Source organism: Lepisosteus platostomus, chromosome 6 (genome assembly GCF_059453375.1).
Source record: "Lepisosteus platostomus isolate fLepPlt1 chromosome 6, fLepPlt1.hap1, whole genome shotgun sequence".
Taxonomy (NCBI): domain Eukaryota; kingdom Metazoa; phylum Chordata; class Actinopteri; order Semionotiformes; family Lepisosteidae; genus Lepisosteus; species Lepisosteus platostomus.
Genome location: NC_142616.1, coordinates 27,117,071 through 27,143,032, shown reverse-complemented (window position 1 = coordinate 27,143,032; position 25,962 = coordinate 27,117,071). Strand labels below are relative to the sequence as shown.

Genomic DNA, 25,962 nt, shown 5'->3' with positions numbered 1-25,962 from the left:
CTGTGTACTGTTCTGTTCTAGTTTGTTCTTGTGTGTCCGGACTGTGAGTAACTCTTGTATTGTATTGTATGTATTGTACTATTATTATATAATTCGTTACACTGTGGCTGTGTTGTGTGTGTTAAGCTGCTGTTGCACTGCAATTTCCCTCACGGGATCAATAAAGTATCTATCTATCTAAAATTGACTCATAATGCATTGTAATGGCCTACCAAAGAGAATTTCATAGTAATTCACTCCAGGCTGTTTCCAGTTGAAAGCAATGGAGAAATAAAATTAAACCAAGAAAACATGAGTCTAAGAGAAGGCTATTTATTTAAAATTGGCTCCACATAGATGGGACTATGTCTTAATCATTTGACATCTGCCACTGTTCTGTAATGTGATTTCCAGAAAATAGGAGTTTCCATTTTAGCATTTCTCATGTACTTTGATGGTCTGAGTAACCATTACGTCTACCTATCTTCCTACTCACTCACCTTTCTTTGAAAACTGAAGGATCGCATCTCATACTTGCGCATGTGTTCATCCAAGATTTGTATTACAAAGAGTGACATTGTAATGTCACTTATGTTTTATACTTTTTAAAAGAGGAAAAAGGTCAATAATGTGTGTTCAAGACAGATTTCAGGGAATCAGATATGTCCCATGAGTATGTAAGACAAAAATGTAAGCTAAAAAAATATGAAAAACATTTGATATGAACTTCTTTCAATATGCCACTAACAAAATTCCGGGTGAGCTCAAAGCTTCAGTTGTTTGGGGGAATCAGGTAACGTCTGTGTATCAGGGCTTTTTGCTTAAGGAGTTCCTCAGTGCTGTTTCCCTCTGCATGTGACAGGAGTCAGCCATGTGTCTGGGCAGCAACGAAGTGAAGAGTCGGGCTGTGGTGAAGTACTCTGCCGCCCCGCCGCCTGCGACCTATGCCCTCTTGCAGGAGAAGACGGACCTGAAGCTGCCGCCTGCCAACTGGCTCCGTGAGAGCACCCAGCTGGGGCCTGCCGGCACCACCGTCCTGGGCTCCAGCAGCAAGAGCAAACCATTCTCCAGGTACATGTGACCCAGTGGGCTTCCCTTGACGGCCGCGCTGACCTGCATCCTAACCGCTCCAGTGCAAGAGCCTTTCTGCTTTTCTGTTGTGTCTTGACATGTCTTAACCATGCATAAACTGGAGATACTACACTACAGCACAGTAATCTTTCCCCCCCCACCCCTGTTGTGCCTCTTTAGATTTTTGTACAAATTCATTTTTTCCTAAATCAATAGTTACATGATGCACGGAAAACGTTTGCTGTAGCAAAGGTTAGAGTATAAATCATTCCGATATCTTCTGGAAAGACTGGTTCAGAAAAAAACCAAAGAACCTTTAGTACAAAATGTCTTCGTTTTTTGTATCTCATTCCATTTCTTTTTTTTGTTTTAATATGTATTTTCTTCATACATTTTTTATGCACAGCTTTGGGATGGCATACGACTTTATTGACTGTATCGGGAATGATGTGGATGTCGTATCTGATTCTGAGGTATGTCTGATATGTAGAAGAATCATGTGGTATTGGTGATGGTGCCTCGTACTCCACTAGTGCTGTCTCCATATTGCAGCACTCTTCAGACTGCAGGCCTTGTGCCTGGTGTCAAGGAAACTCCAGCATCACCAGGCAAAACGTCATCGGCTCTCCCACCAACCATTACTTCTGCACATGTGATGAGTGCCTGTAGAAGAAGCAGATGATTTTGTCTTTGAAAGTTCAAGCGAATTGCAATTTAAATGCCAGTTTCACAGATGCGGAGCAGGTAACCATGTCCACTTCTCTGTGGATTCTTCTGCAGGTGTTACAAACGAGGAGCCGTTCAGCCCTTCTAAGCTGCTTGGTAGTTAGTTGTTAATTCATCCATCCTGTTTTGAAAGTATTGGGTATTGGCTTTAACAACCAGACTGGGTCATTTGTTCCATATTACCTTTGGGTAAAGAGGTGTCTCCAGTTAATGGTTTTAAATGCAATTTCATGCAGTTTTCTTTTGAGCCCTCTTGGTCATTTTCACTGTTTCTTTGGAAAACAAATCCGTTGGGTTGAAGCTATGGTTTAAACTATGGAATGAAAGTTTGGTAGTGCATGGCAAAAGAAATTGGGCTAACATATTCATTTATTTATTCTCTCAGAACATTAAGAAGCTCTTAAAGATTCCGTATAGTAAGTCTCATGTCAGCATGGCTGTGCACCGTGTGGGGCGGACTCTGCTCCTTGATGAGCTGGATATCCAGGAGCTCTTCATGAGATCATCTCAGGTGAGCATAACACATCTGTGTGCTGTATATGTGTATCTCAGACTTTAGAGAACCTCTTAAGTGGCTGCAACAGTCACCTTTAGAAGTCAGACATTAAGGTAGACTGTTCTGTTTTTAGTGTCTGAATGCTTTGTGTGAATCTTTAGTTTAAGTTTACCATTCTGAAACTTGTCCCTATGGAAGGAAATGTGCTAAGATTGTGCATTCCAACATCTTAACTGATTGTCCATTTTTAAATTTTGTTCACTTATACCTACAACAACAGGTATCTTTTTTTTTTCACAGACAGGTGACTGGACATGGTTGAAAGAATTTTATCAAAGGCTTGTGGATCAAAAGTGGCAGAGAAAAAAGAAGAGCAAAGAACATTGGTATCAGAAGGCAATCCTTTCAAAATTTCTGTATTATAGGTGAGTTTTCAGTCAGGCACTAAAGGAACATGGGGGAGTGGATTGTTTGTGATGTCATTTGCAGTGCAATCATACTCTTCCTTTGTGATCTTATGATGCATGTTGATATACCGAGATGGCATTAAAGAATCAGAATTGACTTATGATGAGATTAATAATGTGAGGTGATCTTTTGCAGTAGTACCTGACATCATGTGGCTGTTCACTTACTTTGATGTTTATGTCGGCTTATCAGAGTAGACAATTGTGACCTCAGATTTCATGTCAAATACTTTTTTGGAACTGGCTCAAGGCAAATGCAAAAAAAGGTTGCTACAACTGTTTTCTGAGTCACAATTCATTAGTTCCTGTTGAATGTGGATATGTCAATTGACACGGGCTAGTGTCCTGACCAGTAGTAGTGTCTTGAGCACTCCGCTTCTGAGAAAGGCTCCAGGTTGCTGCAGCCTGTACCAGGAATAATAAGCAGTGTTCTGATGGAGGGCTGGTGGATGGGTGTGTGTTTCTGGTCCAGCTGAGATTTCTTTTAATATATTATTGAACGGTAAAAGCTTCGAATCAAAACTGAGCATCTCAGGCAGGGCTAAGTCTGGGACCGAAAGGCACAGTGAAGAAGCAGGCACCGTGAGGTGACAGCCCCTGTCTTTGCAGTGTTAATGGCGATGGGGCCGCAGAGCCCGTGCCGGCGGCTGCAGACGAGGCTGCGGAGGCAGGACCCACTGAGGCGGGGGAGGAGGAGTTCAGCCAGTCCTGGCCGGCCACGTATGGAAGCTCTGCCCCTGTCTCCGAGGAGTCGGCTGCCTCTGGACAGGTAGGTAAGAGGCCTGCGGTGTCAAGCCAAGTTTGAAACCTCATGATGAGCAATGATGGCCAGTTTGACGAGGCTTGTGCTAAAGTGAAATATCTGTGTGGTGTGAGGGAGACATTAGCAGAATGCATCATCGCATCATAAAATGTTCGCTCTGATGTGAATGGTATCTGTAGAAACGACGACGTGTGGGCATATTAATTTCACACACTTAACCTGGAGTTTTTTATTGTTTATTAAGTTCTACTTGTCCTAAATTTGTTGTATGTTTTGTTTAAGCTTCTGTGCTGGTCTTTTCCTCACAGGAGAGTGTTCCTGTTGAGAGCAAGTTTGCTCTGGGACATGTGGCCTCATCCCCCAAGGAACAGAACCTGCCCACACTCTTCAATGAGGGGGAGAACAGCCAGGTACTGCACAATCAACCTGTAGTCTTGGGGGTTTCTATAGGTATCTGGTGTTCTGGGTTTGAATTCAGGCCTTTTTTATTAAACATTTTCCAGTTTATTTTCCTGTTGAATTTGGAAAATGCACTGTCAGATTTTCCAGAGCCTTTAACTTTAGCAATATCTGGCATGACCAAAGAGAAAATATTGGGTTTTGACTGAGATCACTACTGTTCATTCAGTGTACCTGACTGCTGGATGCTGCTGAGCTGCGGAGCACAGGCTGAGCCTTACGCTGACCCTAGGCAGTCTCCACTGGACACTCGTCCACTGTGGGATCTGTGTGGCATCTTCTTGGTGGAGATGAATGCAAGGACTGTTACTCCTTCTTCCCCTTGCTAGGCCAGATCAAGGAATGTATTGGTCTTACACGCTCTCACCAAATTACTGGATTTCATACTGTTTCTTTTCCTTTTAATTTCTTTTGGTGACTGGAAAGGGTCTCCGGAATGATTTTGTGCGCAACATCCTATGGACATTTGAAGACATTCATATGCTTGTGGGATCAAACATGCCCATATTTGGAGGAGGGCGGTATCCTGCAGTCAGCCTCCGTCTCAGGTTAGAAAGCTGACAAAATTCTTTACATTTGTTTTTTTCTTATACTATTTTTTTGTTCCTGTGGAGACTAAAAGCTGGGACAAAACTTATCCTTTGTTCAGTTCATAGAAAAAAAACAATAGTTTTGTGCGTAGGTGTAACATTTATGATAAACAGTTCAGTCAGCTTCTCTTGTATAAAGAGGAATTAATCTCTGTCCCTGCATTTTGTCAGTCAGCTGTGTATTCATAGGCTTCTCTTATGCTAATGAAACATCTCTGTTCTTATATAGGTGTGCCCATTTTAATTTTACTTCCAGGTTTTTTTCAGAAAACATTTGTGGCACAGGTTTGCTAAGGTCCTGAAGCAGTATGTTCTGGTTTCATTTTTACTTTTTGTTGATCTAAATGGATGCATTGTGTGTCTTTTTCAGGGATAACAATAAACCAATAAACATCCTCACTGGCATTGATTACTGGCTGGACAATCTAATGTGCAACGTCCCCGAGCTGGTGATGTGCTTTCATGTGAATGGCATTGTTCAGGTAGATGTTCTGGGACAATATATCTTTAAGTCATGTCAAGGTCAGAGCTTTCTTCCCAATAGTCTAGTTATCAAGCATAAGGGACTACATTCATGATTTTTACCAACTCATATGTGTGCTATGGTTGACAATTTTACAGGGCAGGCTGAAAATATAGGCTTATTTTCCTTCAGCGAGGTGACTGATTTAAAGCCGTTTCTCACCTTTATTATTCGTAATAGTGTCCTTGTTCTTGAATGACTGTCACCCGATTTGTCACTTGTAGACAGACACTTGCAGTTGATTGTTTTTTGCTGGGTGTCTGTTTGCAGAAATATGAGATGATAAAGACAGAAGATATCCCTGACCTGGAGAACTCCACTTTCTCCACCAGGGTAGTAAAGGACATTGCCCAGAACATCCTGTCTTTCCTCAAGTCCAATTGTACCAAAGAGGGCCATACGTATTGGCTGTTCAAAGGTAGGAAGATGGGTAGACTTACCATTCTTGCATTGTTCTGAGAAAACTATCAGAAACCAGGTTTTCATGGGGCATTTTTTTATATTTCCATTTTGCATATTTAAATGTGTACAGTTATGTTTTTTTTCCTTATTTGTCTATAATCTTGAATACAATACATTGCTTTGGTGTGTTATTTTGCTATAGTGAGGGGATGGGGATGTAATTAAGACAATAAAACTAAGAAATTGTATTTGTTTTCTGGTAAAGAGGAGTATTACCTGCTTTAATTTACACTACGGTTTAAGCATTAAACTAAAAGAATCATGTATAAGTTTAGTGCAAAGTGCTTAAATGTGTTTTTGCTCTCCCAGCCAGCGGCAGTGATATAGTGAAACTGTATGATCTGACCACCCTGTGTGAGGAAGCAACAGAAGAGAAATGCCAGAACCCTTTCACCTTGCCAGTGGCAGTGCTGCTGTACAAGTTAGTTCTTCCGTTTTCTCTAAGTGCCAAATAAGCTGTTTTTCTGGTTCTTACTGTAAAAAAAGACAAGCTCTCCATCTGGTGGTACTGAGAGCTGGAGCTGTGATAAATTGGAGAGTACATTGTTAGTGACAGCTAGTGCTGATTTGGGTTCAGGTATCAAGTGACCTTCAGCATTAGTGTGGTGTGAGAGAAGAAATGTTTGTATGTATGTGCGTATGAGATTTTTGCACAGGTTATTGCCACTGAAACTGTAACATGTCATGAAGTTATTTTAAGCTAATTATATTTATACATATTTAATTTTAATGTTTGTGCATGTTAGCTCTTAATTAAGAGCATTTTTTAACAAAATAATTCATGAGGCTCTCATTAAGTAAAATGCCATGCTACTTGGCAGAGTGGCCAGCAATATGATGATGAAGAAGAGCCAGAACAGGAAGCACTATGGCACCATAAGAACCCTGCTTCTGAACTGCATTAAGCTGCTGGACCAAGACAAACACCCTCAGGTATCTCTTGATCCTTTCCCATTTTTTCTCCAGCGAACTGCTCTGGTCATACTGGCCATGTTCTCTAGAATGTGACCTGAGTTCTGTGCTGGTTAAAGGTACTATTTATCGTAATTTATAATGGCTACAATTAAAGCTGTGATCTTGCTTTTGACTAAAGACATGCTCCTGCCCTTTTCTGCGCAGATCATTGCCTCTGCGAACTACATGCTTTCGGAGCTGTTCCAGTTGGATGAGGCCCAACCAGAGGCAGGGGAGGAGCACAACGCTGGCTTGGAGGATAGCTACAGTGAGGAAGAAGAAGAGGAGGAGGAAGAGCTGTCTGAAGACAGCTTTGACAATGGAACCTATAGCTCCAGCTCCAGCACACCTGATGACAGGAAGGCTGTGGCCGTGATCAAGTCAGTGGGGGAACTGTCTGTCCCTGAGAAATACAAGTCAACGCATCAGATCAGGGTAAGCCACATTGTGCTATACCTGGACTTTGTACACAATACTAGACTTTTTATAGAATCTTTAGGCAAGTACTGTTTCCAGGTAACTTCATAAAATCAAACTTAGGACTCTTAACTCTTAACATTCGAATAAAATGAAGCTTGATTGAAAAAACAGCCTCCTAGAATTGTTTTCCTGAACAGAATAATGAAAACCCGAGTATTTGTTGTAGTATACAGAGACGGCAAATCTTGACAATTTGAAATTAATCTATATTCTATTTACTTATATAATTTACCCTAGCTATTCCTTGTAATTATCAAAAGTAACCTGGAAGCCAGTGCAGTTGTTAAGGATTGGAGTAATATTGTTGCCCAGGTAAGAGTTTTATCTAGAAATATTGTGGGTTCTTATATAATGAAGTCTTTGTGTGAAGCTTTGTAACCAGGTTTTGCTTTATGTGTTATGTGAATGTTCATCCTTGATATAAGGGCTGTATGAGCAACTGACACAGTGGCCAAACAGACTACAATCAGACCCCAGAGAAAAGTGTGTTACATGTTCTTATTTATTGTACATATTGTTTTTCCTTTTAAAGCCCAGCTACTCTTTCCCTGTTTCCCATGACAAAGAGGAGCGATGTCGGCATGTTCTGAGCTACGTCCTAAAAGTAAGTGATAAAGTGGTTTTACTATATGATGAAATTCAATTGTGTCATTAAAGTTAAAATCAAAAACCAATAATGAATATTTTATTTTCTCACTGAATTCCCATATGTACTTTTACTGGTAAACAGACATTTTGAGATTTTTGACAGTTTTTTTTTGTAACACAGAGTGGAGATTAAGTGTTAAACTATGGTAGCTCTCCCTGCACCATCTACATTCATAAAAAGCCATTTTTCCTAAAATTACTAAATCCTAAAAAGTAGCTTGCATGTGTGGAGTCTTAATTGACATTGATATTATTCTGTTTAAGTTGATTACATTTAAGAGGCGGTGACTGTTGGTACTGCCTGCGTGTGCTCAGTTAGGAGGTCTTGTCTTTAAAGGGCCTGAAAGCAGTGGATGGCAGCATTAAGAAGGAGAGTGACCTCCCAGCGGCAGACCCCAACACCCCAATCCCTCTGAAATATGAGGAGGGCACGAAGAGCGCCAGCCACACTGCCGTCGAGGAGGAGATGGCCCTGTTGCTGGACAAAAGTAAGGAATTGCAAATTCATTCAATAGGTGGACTGCCCCTTTCTTCAAACATGTCATTGCATGTAAATATTACTTTCTTGCATCTATGTACAGTGGTGTTCCTCCATGAGAAGGCACTCTTCATCTCACGGGGGATCAACCACTCGAGTTCAGAACTCAGCGGTGTGGCATATGGCTGCCGTTATGAGCCAGCAGCCCCATTGCACAGTGGTTTGAGTGGAAAAGGGCGAAGTTCCTTCATCAGTTGGATTAAAGAGGAAATGTAGAAATAAGATCATACAAGTCCAGAATAGAATTTAGCCACCTCTACTGTTACAAAAAGCGCCATGACCAAGTACTCTGTACCTTGCTTCAACACCTCATGTAAAGGACAACACCTCCTACAATACAGTGTCACCATACTGGGGTGTTGGTTTGCTTTTTCTGGCTCAGAGGGAGGGGAGAGCGCCTCCAACCTGTCCAGCAGCTTCTGAGATCTGATGAGATCAGGCTAGAAGGTGGTAGTGTTGCTGAAGCACCCATGCAACATGCATATAGATTGTGCTTGTTTGCCACGGGAAGGAATCAGGACTCTTCCTTTTCCTCATCTTTCTCTTTGTCTTGATGGCAGTGGGCCCTTCTCAGGAGGACCTCAAGCACCCGACCCGTTCTGGGATGATTCCTGGCTCCTGGCAGCACAGAATGAAGCTGCAGCTCTTCCTCAAGGCTTCCAAGGCTTATTACATCCTGTCAGAGGCAGCTACTAACCTCCTGAAATATGGCAGAGCCTTGAGATATATAAAACTGGCTTTGCAGTGCTATGGTGAGTGTTATTCGCCTTAGAAAATAAGCACCTATAATTGACCGATGTAGTTTACCTACCATGAAAGAAGGGGAAACATTAAGCGAGTGCGTCAGCTGTCCGGTCAGTGTTTTATTTCACTCTGCGACTGTTAGAAGTCCTTTGTCAAGAGTGTGATTGGCATCGTGAGCCACAAAACAAAGACGACTCAGTTGGCAAGCCCAAATTGGGTGCACATATACTATACTATATTGTGCAAAATAAAAAAATGTGACAGTTTTACACATAAATTAACACAGTCAACATAATTTTAAAATCAATAATCTGCTTATGACCAGATGCTGGTGGAATTACCCATGTCCCCTGTACCCTTTGCAGATGCCTACTGTTCAGTGAGCACCAGCCTGCACCCAGAGGTGTTGCTGTTCCACGGCCAGTGCCTTTCTCTCTGTGGGGATATCCAGCTGATGCTGGCCCAGAACGCCAGTAACAGAGCAGCATACTTGGAGGAGTATAGCTACCAGACCAAAGAGGACCAGGAGATCCTGCACAGCCTGCACAGGGAATGTAGCTGCCAGGGTAAGAGCCTGTGTGAAGTGCTTCTGCAACTCTGTTAACCATAGGAGTACACTTTTATGTATTACTGTTTCTTTATTTTTAATCATTTCTCATGTGTTCATGTCCAGCATTTCCTTTTAAAAACAAAAACATTGATTTTATAAAACTACATTGCTGTTACTGAAAAGGAACATTGCACTGTTACAGTATATATTTGTGTGAGTATGAAATGCTGTTGAGGCCGATACCCTTGCTTGTTTCAATAAGTGGCTAGATGAGCCAAAATGGGCTAGATTGTGCTGAATGGCCCTCTTTTTTTCATATCCTTTGTTATGTTTATACGGTCTGTTTTGAACATAAATATTTTTCTCCAGTATTGCTACTGCTTCACAGTCCTTACATTTGTCTAGGTTCAGGTAAGGGCAGGTTTTCCTCAGATGTTTGATTCTTTGTGTCATGTCTTCACAGCTTTCAATCTGGCCACAGACTTGGCCACAGACCCTGAGTATCAGCTCAGTGTCAGCTATAAGTGCTACGAGGCTGCATATGACCTCATTAATGCTGGAGAATTGAAGGAACGAAACCTTGAGCAGCTGAACCAGGTGCTGAAAAGGCTGGGCAATATCCGTAACGAGATGGGTGTTTTCTACATGAACCAGGCAGCCGCAGTTCAGACAGAGCGGGCAGGTAAGCAGGCCTTCCTATGTCACACAGCTGCGATGCAGATTCACTGTCTCTGTAGGGCACTAAGAAGCTTGGAAAACTGTATTAACAGTAGAAGAATGCTTAACATTATTCTTGCTGCTTCCTTACTACAGATGTCATAGTTTTCATGTGTAGTCCTATATATCTACATAGTTAAGGGTCAGATTGCTGGAAAGGAGCAGTAATACGATCTTGTTCAGGTCTACGTCTTGACCTTTAAAGTGATCTTTGGACCAAAACTGTGGCAATCTGGTCAGGCTCTGATATCCCCTCTCTATTTTTTCCTCCCTCGTGCAGTGAACAGGGCAGTGTCAGCTGTAGAGCAGGAGCTGTGGAAGAAGAGTTTCTCTTGCTTTGAGAAGGGCATGAAGGACTTTGAGGCGATAGGGGACACCACCAACACAGCCCTCCTCCTCTGCAACACGGGCCGGCTGATGCGCATCTGTGCCCAGGCTCACTGCACTGTAACCCCAGACCTCAGCAGGGGAGAGTTCTCACCAGAGGAAGCGCTCTACTACAACAAGGTGCTGCTATGCACTCTCTGGCCTGTGATAATCCAAGGAGCCTTTATTCTAAAACCAAGCACTATTTTTTTTTTTTCCTCTTGGTGTTCTTTTTTGACTGTTCATTTCAGGACACCAAAAACTGAGTAGTCTTTATGTAAACAAAATATAGTGCATTGTACAAATTTATTATTTAGAACTGATGGTAAAATACTAAGTTCTATCAATTTTTAAATAGAACTTTTAGTAAATGTAAATTAATGTAAATACCACAATACACTTTCTCTGAGTAGAACTGAAATGTTTTTTCTGTAGGCTATTGATTACTACCTGAGAGCCATGAAGTCTCTGGGCAAGAGAGAGAACCACCCAGCAGTGTGGGACTCTGTCAACTGGGAGCTCTCCACTACCTATTTCACTCTGGCTACCCTCCAGCAGGACTACGCACCTCTGTCCAGGAAAGCACAAGAACAGGTGACAGGAGTGGCACAAAATTGTGCTGCTAAGTGTGATGATGTACATTATGGTGAAGAGACAACCATAAACTCAGTTTGTGTGGTTGAAAGAACATGTAAATCTGAAGGAAGGAACAAACTAATGGCTCTTTCTTAAAGCTGTGGTTTGACGCTTCCAAAAGTAAAGTGTTTAGCATTTTTTAAATGCGGTCTCTGCTTGTCCAAAGGTATAAATAAATAAAAATTATATTGAATAAGATAGTGCCTTTAATTAGGAAGATCATTCACACCCTGCTTGCAGATTGAACGCGAAGTGACTGAGGCCATGATGAAGTCTCTGAAGTACTGTGACCTCCAGACGGAGTCGCTTCGCCAGCCACTGTATCAGTACCGCGCTGCCACCATTCACCACAGACTGGCCTCCATGTATCACAGCTGCTTCAGGAACCAGGTACTGTTCTCTGTCACACTGCAGACTTGCTGTGTACATTCTTTGAGAAGTAAACGTGACATCTTAGCCTCTTTAACATCAGAAAGTTGTTTTTTTTGTTGTTGGCGAACATCACAACCTCTCTGTCTACAGAGATACGAAGCAGGAAGCACCATAACAGTGGATCTACCTGTGACGTCTCCCGGTATAAGATCAGCTCTTTTTGTTCTAGATTGTGGAGGCAATGAATCACATCCGCTTAACTGTTACTTCCCGGTGTATATATAAGCTGTTTTCTGGGAGGAGTGAGTCTTGATGCACGAAAAGATCTGTTCCTTTCAGGAAGAAGTCATTGAAATCGCTTCACGCCTCTATTTCCTCTTTGCTAATGTCAGTAGTCTAGCAGAGGGGTGTTGTGGGGTGCCAGTGCTGATCCACAGGTCTGTGCCGCAGGTCGGGGATGAGCACCAGCGGAAGCAGCACCGCTGCCTGGCCGAGCTGCACTACAGTAAGGCCGTGCGGCTCTTCACTGTCCTCAAGGACGCGCCTTGTGAGCTGCTCCGCACACAGCTGGAGAGGGTCGCCTTCACGGAGTTCCAGATGGCAGGTCAGCAGCCTCACGTTTTCAGCCCTGCCCCAGGCTCCACCCCTGTAGACCTTGATGCTCAGTCTGCACCTGAGCATGCTGAAGGGCAAGCAAGTGAAAATACTAATCCAAATGGGTAACTGGGGAGGCTGACTGGAAAAGCCTGTTTGTGGTGTTACGCTAAATTCAGACCAGACTTGCATCACCTTACAGTGTAGTGTTTCTCATGTACTTTATAAGGTTTTTGCAGGAGATTTGTACACATACTGCGTATAATCTAATGGGACATGGAATATAAGAATGTTTGAAAAGTTATAAAGAAAGAAGGGTCTATTTAGACTATGCTGCTCTTTCAGTTTCAGTAGTTTAGTGATCCAAGTACACCCTTAAGTTTGGTAAGAATTTTAACGCCTGCTGGAATTCATCTAGACCTCTAACGTTTTTTTAATTGGGGAAAAAATAGAACCATACACTGAAGGAATGAGGATAGTTTCATTAAAGCTTTCTGCTCTGCACATTGATAATTACCATACAATTTCCTATTGAAAAGTTCAGAGACGTGCTTAGCCTTATAGTTATGCAGGGGTAAACACAAGAAGATGCAGTAGTCAATCTGAGGCTTTTGTTCAGATATAATCCCTTTTTTTCCTTTTTACTTTTCTCTTTGTGCTTATAGGACAAAGCAGTAATGCTGCGAAGCTGAAGACCCTGTTCACGGCCCTGGAGATCATGACTGAGACCAGACATGCCTTCCACCTCATTCGTAAGGAGCTGCTGGAGGAGCACAGACGGGTACCACACAAACACCGGCCCTGCCTGCCTTCTTATTTGTCTTCTGGGGGGCTAGATTTGGAATTGCAACTTATAAATCCGTCAGTGCTATCAGTACTGGATCTGTCTCTCTAGTAACTCACTCCAGGTGCAGGGTGATTTTGTGATCTAGACATGAGTTTGAGTCTGGATCAGCCCATCAGCGCTCCGTTACTTCAGAAAATTGTCAGCCAGGGCTTTGATGGGTCTGGGTAAATATGCAACCCCTGCGGCGTTCAGGTGCCTGCATGCTTGTAACATGAGGGACACGCCTCCTCTCCGGGCACTGACCCTCTTGGTGGCATGTTTTGAAGGGTGAGCATGTCGAGGAGATGGTCAGCATATTCTAATTTTCCCCATTTAGCAATTCCGAACTGGATGGGTACATAATGGGGAAAAAAGTGATTCTAAATTGAAAAACAAATTACAGTGTAGACCCTACATCTTCATCGACTCAGTGTTGTTTAAATGTAGTTTTTATAGCATTACAAGCTTCTTGGTCATATTGTTTAAAAACAACTAAATAAATCAAAACTATTATGGCCACGAAACTTGTTTATTCAGCTGTTTAAGGCTGGCTCTACATTGAATGTTCAGCCTTCCGAGTGTGTACACTTATTTGAAATCTTCCGCTTGCTGTGTCCTACAGGCAGAATGCCCAGAAGGTGTTGAGGGGGGAGATTCTTCAGACATCCCCACTTCCTCTGCCCTCAACACACAGGAAGTGCAGAAACTCATTGGTGTCTTTGAGCCCAGCTTCTCATTCTTGCTCCTGCACCTGGTCAAGCTGATGACTGCCACTAAACGCAAAACCAGGTTAGTAAACGGCAGGAACCAGGCAATCTGGCCATTATTCTTCACAGTTTCCGAATCCAGGGTTGACATTGAACCTGAACACTTTAAAATAGTGCAGGGATGTTAAAATTGAAGTTATACATTGACAGACATTCATAGACTGAAAGACTTTGTGCATCTGAATGAAGGTGTTTTTAGGAGAAGAATGGTGACTTGTTTGGTCCTAAACTATTCATTTTGTTTGTCAGGGCAGTTTGTCACTGAGACGCATTTCCCTTAGTTCTATGAATGAGGTCCAGACAGAGCTTTCCTAAACAGCTGTGCTTTGTTTCCATGCTAGTGTGTGTTTTAGTTGTTCGGTGAAGAATAAGATGCCATTCTTTTTACATTTGTTTGAAAATTGTGTCATCCATTTAAATGATTAAATCCTCAGGCATGGCTGAAACAGGTGTATGTATGCCTGTGTGACACCCAAGTAGGATATGAATATGTACCGCATCCTTGATCTGAGATGGGGTGTGTCTCAGAAACCTTGTTTTAACACAAGTACCGTAACAATGTTATTGGAAGACCCTGTGCTCTGCAGACACAGAGGACATCAGCTGCACCTGAGCCTTGTAGCTGCCAGGAGTTTTCTTAGTCACAACCATTTAACACTACCAATTGCAGATTCAAAATATTTAAATCTCTTTGACATGTATTAGATGTGATTACAGTCATGCCTTCATGCACAGATAGCTAGAGTATAGTAATAGCTTCTGACAGTCTTCTTTATAAACATCAGTCTGTATTTATGGATTGCCAGGCTAAATACAGCAATAAGATTGGTGTAATATGTGCAGGAAGATTGAAATAGGATTACTAATGGATTTAACAACACTTTTTAATTTCACTAAATTAAATTGCAGTAAGTAGTTTCATGCTGGAGTAAATTGTTTTGTAAAAAAAATCAGCACAGTCATCAGTTCCTTCGAAGAATATTTTTAATGTGCAGATATAATTTAGAAATATTAAAAAAACAATTGTTTTTTCAAAAGAAATGCGGGGTTGTCATATAATTAAGGCAAAGTAGTTCCCATCTTTTATAACTGTATGGAATTGCTTAAGACCGATATACCAGAATGAATGAAGTAATGTACCGTCTATGAGAATGCTGCGGATTGTGATGATCATGAATTATTGTTTGGCGTGGCAGTGGCTCACACGAGGAGGAGCTGGTGAAGACCTACAAGCAAGTGTACTCCTCCCTGCTGCGTGCTGACAAGAGTGCTCCGCTGCTGTGTAGAGTGGAGCTCATCCTGGAGCTGCTGACCCAGCTGCTACCCAAGACAGAGGCCAGTGAGAATGGGGTGTCATGACAGTGCGGCCAGCCCTCAGGCTCTCTTCACATCACTGGGTTAAGGTCTGAAAACCCGACATGGACTCCACATTTAATAAGCAAGTGCCTTGACCGAACTGTTGGGATGGTCACCTAGTTTGGGCTCTTTATTTATTTTTTTATTTCAGTATTTCTGCACATTTGAGTAAATTGCAATTTGTTCCGTGTTTTTTAAAAGGAAAATGAAGTGTCACTGGGAGCTTTATTTCCCCCTTATTTTTTAAACATATAGGTTTTCCTGTATGCTTACTAGCAGGGTCAAATTGGCACGTTTTTTCTGTCACAAAATAAAATACAATTTTCACTTGGAAGTCTATAGAGTTAGCAGTTTGTAGAACACAATATTTGAAGACTCATTGCAGTATTCTGTACAGGGTATGTTTTGTAAAGCTAACGTGCAAAAACAGCATCTATAAATCAAAATTCTACAAAATATGTATATAAATGTCAATATCTGGACAGAACTAAATATGAAGAATCTTTGAAAGATTATTGAGATTTAGGACATTATTCGCTTTAAGTAAAATAAAGGTCTGAATTTGTTTTTATCATTTATGTGTCTTAAACTGCTGTCATCCAGCAATAGCTATTGCATCTGCTCTTTCAAATGTGGTTTTGTCATTTAGAATCCCTTGAAAAGCATTGCTCCTTGTTTTGCTTATTAGTAAACATACTTGAAGTGATTTGTAAGTAGAGTATTTGAATGACATTAATAGGAACAAAAAATGTGCTAACACCCACTGCTGTAAATTAATTGCATGTAGGTAGGAAAACATCTGTAACAGAAACTAATCCTAACCTTTGGGTTATTTGCTGAAGATAGATTGTTGCACTTGGGGACTTTATGAATGTATTAGTGTTAGGCTTATTACTCATTTATAAAGTGTAATTTTGCAACCACATATATGATCTTTGATTTTTAAGCTAACTCAGCTACCCATCAATTTAAATATGAACACGACAAGAACACCTAAAAAAGGAAAATATTAGACTTTGCGAGTTATAACAATCACAGTCCTGTCACTGTCATTAGTTTCAGTGAATGCTGTTTGCTTATGAATATTTATTAAAAAATCAAAAACAATACTGCAGGCAAAATTGCTGACAAATTAGACTAAGCCATCCCAGTTTAGGCAAGACTCTGAAGTTCTAAATTGAGTGCTCTATCAGACAAGCTCTAAGGTACACCAGTTAACGCATATTGTATGATAAAATTAACAGGACACTACACAAGTTTACACTGCATGATAATCTTTATGTAATTCCCTGGTAAATATAGCTAGTTATGTCTTATTCTGTACACCAGGAAGAGATTTTTAAACCAACACTTTTTTTTTAGATTTAAATGGAAAAATACCTGACACTTCAGAAACTTCTTTGTCATAGTTATACAGTACAAGTGCAATAGACAAGTACACATCAAAACATCTGTAATATAGCGCAGGATACTGATTAACCATAAATACAAAAACATCTAACAATATTTACAAGAAGGTGAAATGGATACCTCATATGTAAATCTAACTAAGTATAACAAGCAAAACAAACGTGGGTTTACATTTGAACCACTAACCTAAAGAGGAAAAAAGTGGATGTGAGAAGTAATACTGATGTTTCACTACTTCACCCCTGTTGCCACCTGATATATTGAATATTATTGGTTGGAAAGATAGTGTCCTTCATCAATATAAGTCATGTGTCAGGGAAATAAAGAGATTTACTAAATGGGATTCTAGTATTAGTTATTACCAGCATGAGTCAAAATTACATTAAAAAAATAAAAGCAGGCTAATATTCTCATATCTGTAAGTAGCTTTCATTGGTAAGGGTAACGTGACTATTCTTGTGAATGGGATGTCAGTCCATTGCAGGGAAATGGAGAAAGAGACAATTTAGATTAGCAAATCAAATCTAGCCAGCATGTTCTTGGGAGCTTTGAGGAAACCAGGGCACCCAAAGGAGCACACAAATGCACAAGCTTCCACAGACAGCTGGGGCAGCCTCGCAAATCACAGCACTAATTTAACTTATTACCTCAGCAAGTGCGTAGTTGATGGATCTTATTATATTTGTTCTGGTGACAAGGAAACTTGTTTAATCGCTAGTGCAGTGTTTAAATACTGGATAATATAGCTAATTTCCATCATATTTCACAGAGAGCAGAATATCTGTACTGAAGTTGCTTATTGTTAATCTTGTATGAAGCTAGATAGGATGTACTAAGTGATTACACAATGCGAATTAATAATTACTATCTGAATGTCAGCTAAATTAACAGGATTTGTTCTGAGGTGAATTGCTGAAATATTTCGTCAAAATGAACATTATAGTATAAGTTGCCTTCAAGAATAAAATTAGTAAAGCCTGTTATGTATTGAAGGAAAACAAAAATGAAGAGCAATTTTGGACTGACTTTCAAATTCAGAGCTATATTTGGAGAATGAGTTGAAATATCAGCCATTCATTTTCATAACACAGATTCTAATAAATTCCACATAGTTATCCATACATACATAAATGATTCAAAAAATAGTCAGGTTTCCATTTGAAATAAATTACAAATCTAAAAATTTGAATTTTAACTTTGCACATAAAAGAGATCAATACATGTTTTGCCTGAAACTAGCAGGCCAAGAGTGTTGATAGTTTCAAGGAAATGGTGGATCTACAGAAATCTGAAGTATGCACTAGATATCTGATGCTTAAGCATTATGTTCTCACATGTATTTCCTTGTATGTTCTGTGCACTACAAAAGACAAACACAGTCTCTTTCCAGCAGAGAGAAATAGCCATAAGAGAAAAAACATTTTCGATACTCTGCCTTCACCTTTTTAGAGGGTCATTTTCAAAGTGCTCATGTGCACATTACATATGTCAAACCAGTGGCTATCTATATCCTTCCGGGGCAGCACTCCATTGTAGGGTAGGGAGGGGTTTTGCCTACGGTCCTGGCTGCTCACAACCTTCCAGAAGTGGCTTCCCTTAAGGAAGAAGATGGAGTTGTGTGTGTAGGAGAAATAAGCCACGTCCAGGTTTCCGATGGGGTGATCTCCAGGCACAACCGCAGGGAACACATCCGTTATTCTCATGGGGAAGCCATTCACTTTCTTGTTAGTTCTCACATCAAAGCTGTATACCTGTGAAAAAGGGAAAGCAAACATTTTGAACTGGTTATTTAAAACAAAGAACAAAAGAGAGTAACAGCAAAAAATAGATTTTTTTTTTCCCCCAGCAGCAGCATTTCGTCAGTGCCTTGCTATTTATTTTTAGCCTCTGTTAACTGAGATGTGCTAATGAGAAGCCAGGAGGCATGGTGTGTGGTGATTCAGTGTTACCACAGGAATGTAGAAAGAAAAAGGTTAACAAGTGAATGCTTGAAAATGCCAAATTAGCCATGGATCCTATTTAGGTTACAAGAGTGAAGTTTGTTCCCTGTGTCTGAATAAATTAAAGCACTTCTCAATTTATTGCTGTCAGACAACGGTCATGTTCATCACTGCAGTCTAAAACAAGGTCCAGAATCAGGAGCAAACAATCTAGCCCATGAAGTCCTCTTAAGCCTTTTAAATTCTGAGCTGATCATTTGTACTAGTCTGTATTTTGCTGTATTCCTGAAAAATATTCTTCCTCCTGAGTGGGAAAGCTGTGAGGTGGTCTGAATGGATTTGTGGACCAAAGATCCAGCCCTTACATGCAAGTCCTTAAAGAAATAAATCCTGGAGTCCCTCCTGTTGTAGAACGCTGTGTTGATGGGGCTGGGAATCCCAGGGAAGCCTTCAGAAATGAGCCTGGGGTATCGTTGTCCTTCTGAGTCCTGGGTGTACACCTGGTCATTCTCACTGTCGTACCTCCAGTACTGAGTGCCTGCAGCCATGCAGGGCAAACATACAGTACAACTTCAAGTGTTAATCAAGGCATAGGTTAACTGGGCATGAATCCAGTTTCTTTTCCTTATTCATGCATTTTTCCTTCCGTAACACTGCAGACATTATATCCTTATTGTTTTCTTCAAATCCAAGTGGAATTAATTCCCCTACCATTCTAAGCCACCACTACTAATAAGAGTGGAAAAATGGCTTAAGAAAAATACATCTGTATTTAACCTGGTGTGAGCCTGCTGCATGTTAACGAATGCTATTATCGCTGTGCTTTAGCGTTTTCAGAACTGTATTTGCTCATTGTAAGGTTCTCAGTAATGAGACATAAAGAAATGTGTCAGGGTATTTCTTTTATTTAACACTACCAGACTTCTTCTGTTAAATATGGTCTGTGGAGTACTATTTAATCCTTTTTTTTTTCCAAACCCCTCTTGCTAATTTAGCGGCAGTTACATGATTTGGGCTAAAGGTCTACAGCATACACTGAGCCACCACATCCACACAACCATCACCCACAGACAGAATCAGTTCTCCCTGCCCATACAACCCTGTCTGTGTGCTGCAACTAAGTACATTTATTACCTTTAAAAAAATAGGCGGCGTCAGTCCTCCAGTCCCACACGTGAACATAAGCATCCACCCCATCCGAAGGAATTCCATGCCAGCCCACCTGCAGAGCAATGGGGTCACCATACCGGGTCCTGTTGCTGCGGTTCTCGTATAGCCAGTACCAGCTGTCCCGGATGAAGTAAGTGTTGAAGCGGATCACCAGCTCGCCATAGGGAGTCCTCTCTTTTCTGACCCAGTCAAAAACAGTGTTGAAACGGCCTTTGCACCCACCTAAAGCAGACATCAGCAAGACAGAAGTTTTTACATGCATGGTATATTATTGACACCATCAAGTTTGGGAACTACAGAAAAAGATTAAGCTCAAAGCTTCCTGTCCAGCTCAGGTATTGAATAGTTTGAACACTGTGCAATGCTTCTAACTCCAAACTCCAAAGTGTAGGTATCTGTACAGCTTATGTTTTAATTCTACATTTTCAGATGTAACCTTCTGTCTCTTTAGCGTCTTGAAGCTTGAGATAGTGATCAATAAAGAAGCAACAAGCCCATGCTTGAGAAGTAAAAGTTACCTGTGATCTACAAAGTCACAACACTCAACTTTAACATGAATCCTGTTTCATTAAAAAGAGAAAAATCTACTGAGTCCTACTCTGAAATGTAGTTTATGTGCAAAATATCTAAAATTTACAAAAACAGTAGAGAATTGGAGAATTTGATTTATGGACTCAAACATTTAGGGAACCATTATATCTTCCTTTTAAATGCTGGTAAGAGTGATTTAATGCAGTTAAACACTCTCTCTGACAGTTTACAATTTTTAGGAAAACCAAAAGGTCAGTACGTTATCCGGGTTGAGCCTTCTTGGAATGTTATTTCAGTATATGCAGGTGGTAGGTAGCCAAGAAAAGCACAATACTGTAGGTTAGCCAACAGTAATTGAATTGGTTCCTGCAGAGTTTATGTGATTTGCATAATTAGTCAAGATGGTTGTGTTTTTGGAGTGAAAACAGGATCTTTGTCTAGATGTATAAAGGCCATAATATAAAATCATACAAAAAAAGCTGGACAAGCTTTGTTACATCCTAAAATACTAGGAATAAACATACACTACAGTAACTTAGTGTACTTAATACGTCATCATTAAAAATGCCCAAAAAGAATTCCATGAAAAGAAAAACTGCTGTCCATAATACATCTTTGTGCAGCAACTATTTCACAATTACAATTTTGAATTTAAATAAAAATAAACATTTACATTTTCAAAATATATTATTCTCACTGCTTCCTACTTCACACATTCTCAATGACAAAACCGTCTCCACATTTCTTTTCATGATCTAATTTCAGTTTCAGCTGAGATCAAATTTATGTCAGATTAACGTATAGATTAGCCTTTAATAAACTAGCTATTTTATACAGGTTTACCTGTAATAAATATCACTATGATAAATAGCACTAAATTCCCCTTTAATTGCATCTTGTTACGATGATTTATGTTAATAATTCATGCATGAAGCATATTGAAAACGAATATATCTTGTAGTACCTAAATATTGAATGAGATGCATTAAACTGACATTAAGATAACAGAAAGTTTCGCAGCCGGGAGGACTGCCAGTATAACTAAAAGATTATGTAATTCCTGCAAAAATGTTTTTTAAATTTAATACGTCTTTAAAAATAGTATGTAAAACAAATATTTAGTATTTATTTATCCTCTCAAGTGATTATTAAAAATAAAAAAAAAATAATAAATGTGGGCAGATTCTTAAGGTGACATTATAAGCAATCTTTTACATTAGAAAAAATAATGCATCATTGTTAAGCCTGAAAATCTGTCTATTGCAGATTTGAAGAAACTGCAGATCTGCTTTTAGACACTGCTCTCACTGCTTGTGAAGTTCACAGTTCTGTGAGCAATTATTATTTACTCAAATGCTTTCAAGCAATGCATGAATACAGCTGAGCCTAAGAAAGAAAATTCTTAGTAGACCTAATTAAAAAATATTGCATGTTCTCTACAGGACCTCTCAAAACAGAAACAATAGAATACTGTATGCAGTTCTTAAAATGTTTTAGAATTGAGAGACCAGCACTAAGGAAACATAATGAAATTCCATGCATATATATATATAATTGTGTGAAGACTGTTGTTTTTAACTGGATAAATAAATATTTGGAACAGTGGGTTATTACATTTTAAAACAACCTGAGACTGGATAGACTTAAGATTGCACGCAAAATGAAGGATCCCATTTATAAGCATGATCATAAGATTAATTGATATTTTGGGTATACAAGTTTTTCACAGAACCCCGTTGAGAATGTGTGAAGATCCTTCTCCACCTTCTATAGTTTCACCCCTCTGCCTTTGTTTTTAAAATGGAAACTTCGTGGTAGGTCCTACACAAGCCACCATACCATAGAGCTGCTGGATAGCTTTTCTGTCCATCCAGTCAATTTCGAAGGCTGAGTCCTGAGGGACATAGCTGGGTTGCATAATGGATCCTCCTCTGTAGATATGTGGCAAGCCTAAAACATGACCTATCTCATGCACTGCAACCTGGAATAAAGAGCCAGAGTAAGTTTTTAACTACCGTATACAGCTGTGATTGAAAATCATTACAACATGCTCTGAGAGGCTTAGGTTGAATAACTGGCATAAAAGACTGTATAATATACTTGTTCTGAGTTCTGAACATCCGACCCAAAAGGAAGAATTTTGCAGATGTTCCATGAAACATTAATTATGAAATTCATCCTTTTTGATTCACCCGCTCAAACACAGAAATGTTCCTGTGGTTTAATAGGTCTTGACAGTGCATGCAAAGGACATAATCCTTAATGGATGAGACACTGGATGTCTTTCAGCATGTATGGAGTGCTAACAGCTGTCACTGACCTTGAGGAGGCTGATTCCATTACCACCACTGGGAGCTGTGAAGTGCTCATCATCGTCAAAGTGAATATCACCCAGGAACCATGCGTGCGCAAACTCACGACCCGCCCCATCAAAACTCTGGGCACAGCCCAGGTGTCGTCCTGAATTGCAGACAAGAGGTGTCGACAAGGGAGAGCTTCAGAAAACCGTTTACTGAAAGTGATCAAAACGATATATGTCCAAGTATGCAAATAAACCCCTTATCAAATGTGAAGTTTTGCAGGAAATATAGACTCTTTTCAAAGATTTTTTTAACATTTGTATTAATTTCAATATTAGATCTTTTTTAAAGTTAAAATTTTGTAAATGTGTTTACATTATTCTAGTCTAATAATACATACCAAAATATGGAGGATTGTCTTAACTGTAAACTCTGGTCTTGACCAAGAGTCCTTTATTTGTGGGATCACTGAGAGAAGTCAATGCATGAATGTTGTTGTTTTCGTGACCCAGTTTCTTCCATCTTCTATATTGTTTAATGCAACCATAACTACCATGAGAGAGATTAGAAATGTTTGTCCTACCTGTTCCAAAGCCAAGCCGAACGTCGATCTCGAAAAGAGGAGACGTAAGGTCCTCTTCAAATTCCACAGGACACACCTCGCTCCACATTCTGAAGGCCAGCTTGAAAACATATCTCTGCTCGTCGATGGACAGCTGGCTGCTGTAGCCCTCTCCCATCAGCCTCCACTTCAGCACCTTCTTGGAGAAGCCCACCTGCCCTGCTCCCGTGAGGTCTCTTCTCCGTCTTTTCCTGAATAACAGGGTCTCTAGAAACCGCTTTCTCCTTTCTGGCCCCAGAGACCCAGTCGGGCCGTCTCGGCTGTGAGTACTGTGGAGCCCGCGTGTGGCACCGGCTGCGGTAGTGCTGATGAAGAGAGTCTGGTTCAGCCTGGTGTCTGTTGCGTTGGCAGCGGCGGTGACATTGGAGTCTAACGCCTTATCTGGGACACCGCACCTGGGCTTGTTCATGGCAGCTTTAGTGGCATCATCCAGCACACCTGTGACCCGTAGGCCTGACACCTCTTGGAAATCTCTGAGAGCCGAGACGAACGTGGGGTTTTCAGCGGGATCCTTAGAGGCGCTTTCCTTCCCTGCTCGGGACCCCGAGTCCCCTTCCTGAATCAAAGGCGTCATGTCGAATGGAGCTGTGCTGGCAGCCGCAGGAACCAGTGCCGTGTCAGACTGGGATTCCTCCCAGCTTCCGGGCCTCATAAAGCCATATTTCAAGAGGAATTGCTGCGCAAGGGAAGGCGGTGGCCACACGCAGGTTGGGGTTGATGAAACAGATTTGTTAATTAAGTGGAGAATCCACTCAAATCCTAAACTGAAATACCTATTATCCAGTAGTGCAGTAGTTGACTTACAGTTTGCTTTTTTTTTTGGAAATCCGAAAAACTGCATAAACTTATATTTGGAATATATTATATATGGATATATAATATATATGGAATATATTATTAAACAAGACACAAGTTTCATACAGACTGTCCATACATGTCTTGACAAGAGTTCATATTACAAACAGTGCAATGTGAGTATAGAATAGATTATTAAGTAGTGCATGTGTTGAGTTTAGGATTAGAGAAGCATCTGCTTCATGATTTGTTACATTGTTTTGTGTATTTTAAGAATTAAAAAAATGTTATGATTTCATTAGATTTTGATTATACAAGCATTTGCTGTTCAGTGATGACGGTCTGATTTAATGCCACTATATTGCATAGTGCATATAATTGCACTTTTAATATTATTTATATATTATCTTTGTTCATCATGCTGCAAAACTGTTCTGAGTCGTTTCAGGCAAGAATGTTTTTTTTTTTAAATAAAGGTTGATAGCTACTGCCAGTGTTTTAATAGTGGAGTATTTGAATCGATATTGTTATATAAACAAACAAGACATTGTGACAAAAAGTTTCACTCCTACCTGAGCAGAGCCTTTGTCTATGATGAGTTCAGCTTGGTGTGAAGCGGGTATCAGCACATCGGAATGGTCTCTGTTGTGAAATATTCTTTCCGCTACAGCCGGGGCGATGAGGGTCAGTAGAAAGTATGCTCTCAGCCGAATTGAAGTCAGCATCGTGGGTGTTCGTGGGGTGTATGACAGATGATGTCACTTAGTTCTGCTTTGTCTTTTCCCTCTTCTTTAAAACATGCCCTGTCTCAAAGCCGTGCGAAACAAGCTCTTTATATATTACAACGGAAAAAGCAAACCACGCCTCCTAAGACAAACCCCAAAAAGTCAACAGTCTTTCAAGTTTCAAGAAAAGCATAGTTTTAATTTAAACTGTTTTGTAACGGAGTTGTGAATAGCTTTACCTTCCCTTTCCCTCCTTTTCCTAGGATGTAATTACACCTGAAGTTAACGATGCGGTGATAATCCCCGGTGGGATATTGTGCACTGATTAGATATCGTTTTTACATACATATATATATAATTGAGGTAATTCTATAAAACAGTAATGTTTAAAGTCGTAATAATTGACCCCTTTACGCAGGCAAAGACTAAATGAAATCTAGTACTAATAAAATGTTATGAGCTTTTCGAGAAAGTTTCTCAAATATAATACATGTGATAAAAAGAGGAAAAATAAACTGCAAACCAACCTAGTAAAATCTAAATTGAAAATAAATTATATTGCAATTATACAATAAAGCACAACATATATTGAAAAAATGATGTTTTCATCAAATGTAAAAACGTTGATAGACGTACAGTATCAAACGGATTTGGGCAGTGAGCTCTATGGACTTGGTGTTCCACACCAAAAACTATTCTTCCGTAAAGAAGGACAGAATCAGCAGGTTTCAAAATAAGTTAGATTATACTCTAGGGAAAAACCGTTAAGAAAACCTGGAACTAGACCATTTAGCCGCTTATACCCGAGTACTATTTAAAGATGATTCTTAATGTGATCCAGTAGGATTTGTTGATATTGTTGACAATATCAAAAACTGTCTGAAATCCTGCCAGAGAAGAATATTAAGTGACCAAGAGTCAAACGCCATCAGCAATAAAAATAAAAAGTCCATGCATTGATAGAATATATTGTTCTTTATCCTAAAGGCGCTGAAGTTCTTTACTGTACACACCTGAAGTGCAGCCCTTCCAGGGAGATGTGTGATAGGAGAACCACTGCACAAAATGTTCACATTGAAAAAGGAGAAATTGCTGAAACGGCTGAAAAAAGGAAGGAGTTTAAGAAGGTAAAATTGTACAAATTGTAGATTTTTTCTGAGACACTGATGTTAATAATCTTCTGCGTTCAAATAATGCCATGGGAACTTTAAAGACAAAATAATCAGGTCCTTGGTTTTCTGCCTTGCCTAAAACATATATCCTACAGCAGAGTGTCCCCAGTCACCACACAGGGGAATTAGTCTGGGAATGTTGGTCCAATTGAAGATTGTGACCTATGGATCCACCAATACCACTCGCAGCAGCAACCTGAAGGTGCTTCCTTG

At 40.2% G+C, this 25,962-nt stretch overlaps 2 protein-coding genes across 4 annotated transcripts in view; one reads left to right on the top strand and one right to left on the bottom strand.

The window, feature by feature from the left end:
- The window catches only part of edrf1 (erythroid differentiation regulatory factor 1), a 17,903-nt gene extending 2,245 nt beyond the window's left edge, over nt 1-15,658 (top strand). For both annotated transcript variants that reach the window (XM_088635101.1, XM_088635100.1), the window contains exons 3-26: nt 842-1,050; nt 1,457-1,523; nt 2,162-2,287; nt 2,573-2,697; nt 3,349-3,508; nt 3,811-3,912; nt 4,388-4,509; nt 4,922-5,033; nt 5,345-5,492; nt 5,846-5,957; nt 6,358-6,469; nt 6,656-6,925; nt 7,503-7,574; nt 7,956-8,106; nt 8,717-8,908; nt 9,266-9,466; nt 9,914-10,132; nt 10,448-10,674; nt 10,969-11,127; nt 11,410-11,559; nt 11,992-12,145; nt 12,801-12,916; nt 13,584-13,750; nt 14,925-15,658. In XM_088635101.1, the coding sequence (XP_088491227.1) occupies nt 842-1,050; nt 1,457-1,523; nt 2,162-2,287; nt 2,573-2,697; nt 3,349-3,508; nt 3,811-3,912; nt 4,388-4,509; nt 4,922-5,033; nt 5,345-5,492; nt 5,846-5,957; nt 6,358-6,469; nt 6,656-6,925; nt 7,503-7,574; nt 7,956-8,106; nt 8,717-8,908; nt 9,266-9,466; nt 9,914-10,132; nt 10,448-10,674; nt 10,969-11,127; nt 11,410-11,559; nt 11,992-12,145; nt 12,801-12,916; nt 13,584-13,750; nt 14,925-15,087 (3,636 nt within the window). In that variant the 3' untranslated portion in view covers nt 15,088-15,658. The remainder of the gene's footprint in view (nt 1-841; nt 1,051-1,456; nt 1,524-2,161; nt 2,288-2,572; nt 2,698-3,348; nt 3,509-3,810; nt 3,913-4,387; nt 4,510-4,921; nt 5,034-5,344; nt 5,493-5,845; nt 5,958-6,357; nt 6,470-6,655; nt 6,926-7,502; nt 7,575-7,955; nt 8,107-8,716; nt 8,909-9,265; nt 9,467-9,913; nt 10,133-10,447; nt 10,675-10,968; nt 11,128-11,409; nt 11,560-11,991; nt 12,146-12,800; nt 12,917-13,583; nt 13,751-14,924) is intronic.
- Nucleotides 14,695-25,962, bottom strand: mmp21 (matrix metallopeptidase 21). Of its 2 annotated transcripts, XM_088635105.1 has the most exons (8): nt 25,591-25,962; nt 24,425-24,659; nt 23,019-23,733; nt 22,456-22,595; nt 21,975-22,116; nt 19,569-19,826; nt 18,800-18,972; nt 14,695-18,245 (listed from the first exon to the last, which is right to left on the bottom strand). In XM_088635105.1, exons 2-8 carry the CDS (start codon nt 24,575-24,577, stop codon nt 17,940-17,942), a joined length of 1,887 nt encoding a protein of 628 aa, XP_088491231.1. In that variant the 5' UTR covers nt 24,578-24,659; nt 25,591-25,962; the 3' UTR covers nt 14,695-17,939. The 2 variants fall into 2 exon arrangements, with proteins under 2 accessions (XP_088491231.1, XP_088491232.1); XM_088635106.1 differs by lacking the exon at nt 25,591-25,962 and having other exon boundaries at nt 24,425-25,339.

Bases quoted from the DNA above. Each gene is read 5' to 3' on its own strand.
- mmp21 (XM_088635105.1), bottom strand. From the start codon at position 24,577: ATGCTGACTTCAATTCGGCTGAGAGCATACTTTCTACTGACCCTCATC. The intron at 22,596-23,018 runs GTAGGACAAACA...TCTGCAATTCAG, and splicing joins TCGGCTTGGCTTTGGAACAG to GACGACACCTGGGCTGTGCC. The intron at 19,827-21,974 runs GTATGGTGGCTT...TGTCTGCTTTAG, and splicing joins AGCTATCCAGCAGCTCTATG to GTGGGTGCAAAGGCCGTTTC.